Genomic DNA, 9,469 nt, shown 5'->3' on the forward strand with positions numbered 1-9,469 from the left:
GATTTACGTAGTTTGAGTCAAATCGGGTACTTCCTTCGATTCATAACAGATTTATAGATTCCCAAAATGTTAACCTTTGGGTAGAACTTCATCTAGATTTGGCCCAAATATAACGATGTACAAAATTTCGATCGAAATGTTTTTCTTATGAGGAGATATTCCAAATGAGTGGACCAATAGTGTTTATATTTGAAATAAAATCAATCATGGTTTGGTAAAAAATACATGTGAAGATTGAATTCAATCGGATACTTCGAAATGTGTTCTCAAAATACTCACTATTTAAGAAGGGATATTCTCTGTCCTCGAAACATGCAAAATGAACCAATTCAGTTTGGAACCGATAGTCTTCATTTTCGATCTTGACTTGAAGTTTGAATTGAATGAGCCGTGTATTTGGTTCAATTTAGTTACTTCTTCTGTGAGATATGGTACACAACTGACGGACTGGCGAACATTTCCAAATCTACTACCAAATTGTCTGAAATTGATTTTGTTCAATGGAACATGGGGTCGAAAACTAATATCATTCGGATGAGGCATATTTCAAAATGTACAAACAAAGGTTTGTAGCATTTATGATATATATATATATATTTGTTATCAGAGATAACAAATATATTTTTGACCCTCTGGTGTAATAAATAAAATTCAAAAAAATGCAGAAACTTTTCATGGGAAAATGTAATGGGAGAGATATATTGATTTACCCAACATCCTAAAAATGTCGGATAGCATCAGAATTCCGAGGCAATTCGTTCTGGACGCATCACAATTTGAAGAAGGAGGATCTAAACTGAACAATAAATATTGAATTTGTAATTCAATCGTTGCATCAACAACAAAGATGGTAATAGCTGCGCATTTCTCACGCCCGTAATTAAATTATGGTTTTGAATTTCTTTAGAATATAAAATATATATAACACCGCTTTTCTTAGCATTCTGGCATAGAGACGGCAATTGCAACTACTTCGTTTTCAACTTTCATTTTCTTAACTATTTTTTTGAAGTGGTAAAAGAAAATCCATCTTTTGAAAAAAATTGCAGTATTTTTTTCTATTATAAATAAATTGATAATTAAAGAAACCAGTATAATAAATATATTAATTTGTACAATATTTACTCTACACTTCATTAGAGTATGTGACTTAAAATATGCTTTCATAAAAATATTCATTTTTTCTTAATAATAAAAACAAATAAACATAATAACATTATTAAAATAAAAACACCTCATTTTGCAGAGATAAGGGCAAGAAATATTCTTTTTTTTCTTAAAAAATAATAAACCAAAAAAATTTAATTTAATAAGAAATTTCAAAATGAATTTCTTTAGGCTTTCACAATATAAATCCATATAAAAAAACTATATAATAAAAGTAACCGCCATTTGTTTTTTATAAAAAAAAAGTATCAATAAAAACTATTTGTATACAAAAAAGAATAGAATTAAATGATATATGTTATTATCATTGTATTTGAAATAGAGGCAGTAAGTACTATTTCCAATCTATTATATATCTATTTAAACACAGACACACAAAAAATAATGACAACGCAAAAATGCGTGTTCTGTGTTTAAAGTTCATTCTAGCGCGCAACATATTGTGCAAAAAGTATTTTCTATTTTTTTTAATTAAGTATTTCATTTATTTAAACTTAAGTTTGTGTGCATGGTTCTTTTTTTCTGTTCTCTGGAATATTGGTAGTATTTCATAACACAAGGACTATAAAAACTAAATAATTATATATCCAAAGGGATTTAGACACAACAAGTAGTGGTTTTTGTTTTTTAATTTTTATATCTACAGGGTATTTGTTGTTTGGAGGTAATTTTGAAATGAATTTTATTTGAAATTAAAAAAAAACATGTAGTTTAAAAAAGAACTTGAACAATTAATGTAATTAAATATTACTTTGTAACCCTTAATTCCCCAAATAGGGTTTAATAAAAATAAATTACCAATTTTTTATGTTAAAATATGGCAAAACTCAAAATTTAGGTTTTTTAAGTCGGCTGTGTAGTAATCAAATCGTTTAAAATCGTAATAATTTTGAATGTGAATATACCGAAAATGACAAGAGAAACATATCGAACAATGGGGCTACCCTTATATAGGATTATACTACAACGGGGATCGACATCGATCATTTTTGTTAGTGAAATTTGAGTATACCGAAAATGACGCGATTGGGGGTCTATGTTGAAACAGGGTATTATATTAAAAATCTTCTTTTAAGTTGTTTAGCCAGTATTGTTCCCATATGCCAATTTACAGCCACTTCGTAAGGCTGAAATAATAAGGTTAGGAATATCAAAATAAATACCTATCAAAGACTATAGCCAAAATTGAGAAGTTGGAAAGAAGTAAGAAGATGAGAATACAAAGTACCAAAATACAGTCAATTCGGATGAAAACGTATCCAAAATTCTTAAAATACCAAATGTTGGGCCAATAATGATAATTTCAGGTACAGTGGTGTATAATGCAATGAAGACCCAAAATACCAAATTACAGCCAATTCGGTTGAGAAACGTGCCCAAAATCTCCAAAATACCGAATATTGGGGAGTACCGTTATATGGGTCTACCCTGAAACATGGGTCAACATTAATAATTTTTGATAGTGAGATTTGACACCCAATGAGAATACAAAATACAAATTTACAGACATTTCGGTTGAAAACGTGTCCAAAATCCCCAATGTTGGGGGTACCGTTATACGGGGGATACCCTGAAAAATCCCCAAAATATCAAATATTGGAGGGTACTGTTATATCGATACCGTTGACCGATATATTCCATTTGCAATGAAAGTACGAGTACTAGCAATATCGGGATTTCAACACATGAATCGATATATCGACTTAATGGGATCTGCGGAGAATATTTCAAGGCGTTGCAAAGGGAATGACAAATTTAATATACCCATCCCTTATGGTGGAGGGTATAAAAGTGCGAGTAAATTTATTTCGGTCCGATCAGGATGATCTACTCAATTCTTATTGTACCTAAGTACGGTATCATTAGTCCCGGCACACTTTTGGAGACCAACTTGTTTCTATTTAGGGGTCATACCTGGATACCACTCTCACCCTGGGTTCCGGTCTTAGGATGGCAGTTTGTGGAGGTCAGAAAACCAAATTGGTAATCTATCAGGCATAGATTTGTTTTTTAAACGGAAACGAAATAATTATAATTTGACATTGTGGATTCCCAATGGTCGAAAGACTCCTCAACATATGCCTGTATTTTGGTTGCCATTGGTACCCTTTACTATTCTAAGAAGAAGTACATTTACATTTGACCCATATGTTGACACATATGGTCAATAATTTTATGGCCAAAAAGCCTTTATTATGTTCGACATAAGTCCACGTTTTGGTACAAAATTTACCTACAAAACCAACTCTACCTTGGAATGTCCACAGCGAAATATTCTTACTAATAGCTCAGAACTTGCATTCATATGATTCTTCAAAGGACTATAAGTCGTTAAAAATCGAACTATCCATGAAATATTATGATCTGTTTTAGATGATTTTTTTTTACTTTTCGAATTTTAATATTTTTTTAAATTGTTAATGTACTAGATTTTAATAAAAAATGTTCTTCTTGTGAATATTTTTTTTAATTTAATTTCATAAATAAAATGGTTTCAATAATGAATTTGTTTTTAATTGAATTTCAAATAAAATTGTTTCAAAAAAATTATCTCTTTTCAAACAAAAAAAACTTGTAAACTAATTGCATTCTATGCAATATTGCTAAACAATGACCTCCCCTCCCACTCCTCTTTAACGTATATATAAATATTGAAAATTTTGTTTTTCTTTCTTTTTTCTTCATTAGAACAACTTCTAACTACTAGAGGATTATTATTATTATTATTACAACTACTACTCATATAGCATATTGCATTTGTTGTATGTTTGTCTCTTGAGAATAACAGCAAGTAGTATATTTATAACATTATATATAAATCAAAAAAATTAAAATAATAATAATAATAAAAATTAAGTAAATTTGTGTTAAGATTTGAAGTAAATACTAATTATTGGCTAATGTTATCCTTTGATTTACCGTTTGTTGTCTTTTTCAACATTTGATTGTCCTCCGTAGCATCATCATCATTGTCGTCAACATCTTCACCATTTGTGAGGTTTTTGCCAGCTTCACATGCCACCAAATCACCATTTGATGAAGGAGTAACAACACCTCCAGCACCATCACCATCACTATGTATACTATCCCATTTTTGAATTTCAGCTGTACCATAAATTTGATACGAAATATAGGTGCCATTGGTAACTATGGCTGCCACAATAAATACTGTACGCCATTCATCAATTGATGTATCCGTTTGTAGGATAAGACCCGAAATCAGGGGCGATAGGAATGATGCCGACATATGTATGGTTTGACAAAAGGCCAAAACGGGCCCCGCAAAATTCGGTGCAATATCCACAATATTGGCCATGGCACCAGCGTAGGAAGCCGTTATAAATGACACCGTTATAAACCAAATAACCAGAAGCAAGACAATATTATCGATGTAACCAATAAATAAAATCAAAACACCAGGTACAACTTGTGACAGAGCCGTAAATAGTTTACGTATATTCGTTAGGGTCATGCAGTGACGATGCAACAATTTATCCGCAATATAGCAGAAGATCACCGACGAGATGTAGGAACAAATGTGAGGCATACCCGATAATACACCATTGGCCTCGTAATCAAAACAGAGGATATTTTTCATAAAATTCGGTCCATTTATAATGAACACATAGTGTATCCAGATGCGGCCAAATGTCGTTATGGCAATTGCCAAGGCGGGCTTCGAGGTAATTATATCTTTCCAAGGCACTTTCTTTCCGATCGATTTTTTCATTTCACTGCTAATATTGATTTCAATATATTCCAATTCATCTTTGGTAATGCGAGGATGTTCCTGGGGTGTGTTATAGGCCAGCAGATACCAGAAAAGGCACCATAACATGCCCAGCGAGCCGGTGGTATAGAATACATACTGCCAGCCAAAACGTTTGGTGATGAAACCACCCAAAACAAAGGTCAGACCAGTGCCAATGCTAAATCCCTGGAAACTGGACATGAAACGCGAACGTTCTATCAGCGGGATCCAATAGCCGACAACGGCATACATGGCAGGCCAGGTTAGGCCCGAGGCACAACCCTGTATGGAACGTAAGGCAATAAGTAGGCCATAGTGAATGTCGGCACAGGCGGGCATAAGTAGACTGCAAAGGGCCGTGGCAAATTGCGACCAGCCGAACACCTTCTTTGTGCCAAAATATTGTGTGGCAATGCCACCGAATACTTGTGACAGAACATAACACCAAAAGAAGGAGCTGTTTATGACCGATTGTATCGATGATGACCAGTCATAGTGTTGCGGTGTATGTCCTTGTTCCGCTGCTGCTGTTGACGCTATGAATGCGGCTGCGGCTGGTATAACACTTATATTGTGTGCCGTTGTTGTCACCGCTGCTGCTAACGTTGTGTTTACGGAAGTAACTGCGGCATTATTATTAGGTAATATATCAGCACACCGACCACCATTAGACACTGAATTATTGGCTGGCGGTGTCATTGCCACAATGGCCAAATGCATATCATTCCGCATCATAAATGAGACCAGGAATCCCGACCATGATAGCATATAGAGGACAAGGCGAGCAGGTACTTTGGCATTTAACTTGTGTAGAATCGTATTGAAACAAAAAGGATTCGGCGGTGTTGTGGGATTTGTTGTTGGGGGTGATTTGGATGTCGTCGCATTCTGTTTGCCGTTCACCACATCGGATGGCACTTGTTTTAGGGAATTATATGATGAATTGTACATTTTTAGGTTTGTTGTGGGATGTATTTTTTTCTAACGGTGTTGTTGTTGTTGTGGTTATTGTCGGGGGGACTACGATATGTTGTCGTTGTTGTGTCTCCTTTTCTTGTTTATAACAAACTCACTGGCACGTTTAACAAATTGAACAAAACAAAAATTGTTTATATTTTTCTTTCTTTCCATGAGGTAGCAGCACCAGCAACAACGATAGATAGCACAACCACCAACTAACCAGCAATAACAATCCAAACGAATCAACGAACAGTAGTCGTAGTGTAGTGGCAGCAGCAACAGGGGTTGGATTTGCAAAAAAGGAGAACTTGTTTTTGTTGTTTTAACAAAAACACCAACTAACTATCTACTAAGAACTCAACACTCAATCCACGGTTCAGATATTACAAACGGGCGGCCACACACTTTCTTTTAATAACATCAATAGCAATACAATAAACTTGACCGACGAACGGCAGCGCGGACACTGGCACTTGAGGGCAAAATCAACAAACAGATAGCCTGCCTGGCTGGCTGAGGCAGTGGTCTGTGCAGCTAAACTAAAATGATTTCACAACACAAATTCTCTTCTACTCCACACCGCACACCACATGAAGCCAGCTGTGCTAAGCTCAAGTTCACACTACCGACGAACACCACACAACAATGACTTTTTTCTAATTTGTTTTTTTCTCTCTATTATTAATTCATTCATTCATTCCATTTCGATAGTGTTTTTTATTTGAATTTTTCTTTTGGCTGATTGTTGACGGAATCTATACACGGCTGGTTGGTTGGTCGATTGGTTCGTTGTATGTTGTTATACACGACGAAACTCTGGCTAAACTGCATGAACACATGTTAAGGGGTTGCCAGCTGTATACAGAAAACAGAAAGAAGAAAAACAAAACAAAAAACATACGTTGCCAAAACAAAAGAACAACGAAGACGATGTTGTTGACGTCGACGTCACAACTATTAATGAATGATGAGTGTCATTGGCGATGATGACGTTGGCGACGACGCCGGCGTCGTTAGCATGCATGCATGGCATTTGCCGTTATCTACCCCACACACAATGGGGAGACACTCACACACCACAGGGCAGAGAGAGAGCAACAATTAACTAGAGATAATACCACAAACAAAATGAACATTGGACTTGATAAAAAAACTCACAAACATATCTCTTCTCAGTGAAAGACAGAGAAAGAGCGGGGGAGTATTTTAATATAAACTTGAATTTTTTTTGAATGACACATGCACTTTTATATAGGGGAGAGGGGGGCACCTTTGAACGTGGGGCACCTTTGAACAGCGCCCATAAAATCTTGGTTTAATATTTTTCCGACCCGCAACCACATTTTTGTATATGGCAATCTTGTTCTCTATACGTAAACCACTTTGGCTTGCTTTTTTAGTTGTCGAAAAATTGTGCATGGGTGACCATGTTTTCTCAGTGTCATTGTAAACTTTTATTCATTTGGTTCTAAGGACGCAGGAAGAATTCTGTGATAGTTTTCTTTCGTCAAACAAATTTTTTGCATTCCAACAATCATTTCAAACATAACTAATGTAATTTTTTTCATATATATTTATTACAAAAAAAGTTATTTTAAATTTCCGTAAAATGCCATGGGTGGGGCACCTTTGAACATGTCCATTAAACTCGAGTAAAAAAAAGAGTTTTTAACTTTTGGCTTCGATTTCTCAAAATTTCAAATGGGCTAATAAGATTACGAAATGAACTGTATTTTTCACCATATTAATTTTTGTTTTTAAGTCATTTTATGTTTTAATAACTTTTTATCTAAATTTTTTAAATTTTGAACATTTTTATATATTTTTTAATGAATTCATGCATTTCTGATATGTATGAATAAAATACATGAACATAAGCACTGTAAAAAACCATGTCGTTCAAAAATGCCAACCCCTGTTCAAAGCTGCCCCCCTGGGGCGGCAGTTTTGAACACATTGAGTTCGTCCATTAAAACAGTAATAAAATATATTTATAAAGCTTATAGTATGTCATATGTATATTCATTTTAAAGGTTACATATGTACCTATTAGTTAAAATTTATAAGAAACCAAAAATTATAAAATAAAAAAAATTATAAGGCTTGAAAGCAAAAAGTGTTCAAAGGTGCCCCCCTCTCCCCTACTCATATATTAAATAAATGCATATGTACATAAATATGTGGGAAATTCGGCATTTGTTAAATAATAATAATAAATCGATAACAAATAATCACACATACGTGAGAGAAGAGGGGGAGGGGTATGGGATGCCAATCACACACCAATCAATTCAATACAATGGCACTTTTAACGATTGCGTGTTGACGACAACTCTAAAATATGACACTCTCAAATGGAGAGTCAATAATGAAATTGAAAACGATCGCAATGAATAGGCAATAAAAAAATAACAAACAATAGCAAAATAAAAAAATCTAATTGGAATATGACAAATTGCAAATACCCTAATTTGTGGAGGGAAATGGACAAAAAATACGCGAAGCCGTTAAATTTGAAATGATAATTAGAAGCAAAAAATATTATTTTATTATTTTTTTTTTTTTTGAATAATGCAAAAGAGTATTTTCGATATTTGTGATAAAAATAACAAAACTATTATAGAAAACTTAGGGCTGTATTAATAATTTAAGGACAAACAAATCTAACAAAAATTAACATATATTTTAAGGAAGCATGTGACTAAATGCACCAGTAGTCGGCACATTAATGATATCCCTACCTTAATTGATTTATAGTGTTTTAATTGGACCTCTCACTCCAGATAATAAAGATCGCTCCTGAGGTGCCAGATAGACTATGGAATTATTTCACCGATAACACCCAAGGAAATACTATTCTGCAGATACAATGGCAACATTTTTAAGATGATGATATACATAGGAATATTATAGCAGAACTTATTTACGGACGGGAAATAGGTTTTAAATCTTCTGAGCCAAAGTAATACCAATTACAGATTTAGAAAATTAGGGTCCTCATGATGCCGACATTGTAACAGGCCTCTGTAAAAACATTGACTTGTATTGGAAATTAGATTCTTGACAGCATTGACGACTATAGAAAAATATATTAAAGTTTAAAATTACATATTCGATTAAAAAAAATAAATTATTATTAATTGGTCTGTTCCCGTACTGCAAGAATCTACTAGATTTTACTATTTTCTTCGATATCATAAAGAAAAATTTTTATCGTAGTAAAAAGTAGTAGATTATTACAGTACGGGAACAGGCCAAATATTGCAATTTTCGAATTAAAAATTTAATATTATCGATGTAGGGCGTAGGGCGCCAACAATTAAAAATGGTTAATGTCTCATGATTGTATTTTAATAACGTCTGAACATTTATATAATTTACTATGTTTATCTTTCGATAATTGTTGATATGTATGTACACATGTCATGAGTTAAAAATTAGTTTATTTATGGAGCGCATTCCTAAAAAGCGGAGATACGTAGGTCAAGTAAAAAATCAAACAACAAAAAACCTTAGTCATACAATAAATAATAATTAATTTTCTTTTAGTGAACATCTGTTACAAACTCTGATAATATTGGAATTTTCAAA

General features: G+C 33.5%; 1 protein-coding gene across 1 annotated transcript; it reads right to left on the minus strand.

Annotated features, from left to right (window-relative positions):
* Window positions 1-4,057: 4,057 nt before the first annotated feature.
* Window positions 4,058-5,869, minus strand: LOC133337499 (sialin). The gene has a single exon (XM_061545723.1). The coding sequence runs from the start codon at window positions 5,867-5,869 to the stop codon at window positions 4,058-4,060; it is 1,812 nt and encodes a 603-aa protein (XP_061401707.1).
* Between the last annotated feature and the right edge of the window lie 3,600 nt (window positions 5,870-9,469).

This window comes from Musca vetustissima, unplaced genomic scaffold (genome assembly GCF_032173495.1).
Source record: "Musca vetustissima isolate MV318-11 ecotype Yass unplaced genomic scaffold, APGP_CSIRO_Mvet_v1 utg3853, whole genome shotgun sequence".
NCBI classification, from domain to species: Eukaryota; Metazoa; Arthropoda; class Insecta; order Diptera; family Muscidae; genus Musca; species Musca vetustissima.

Excerpts from the sequence above, each read along its gene's own strand:
- LOC133337499 (XM_061545723.1), bottom strand. The coding sequence starts at position 5,869 with ATGTACAATTCATCATATAATTCCCTAAAACAAGTGCCATCCGATGTG.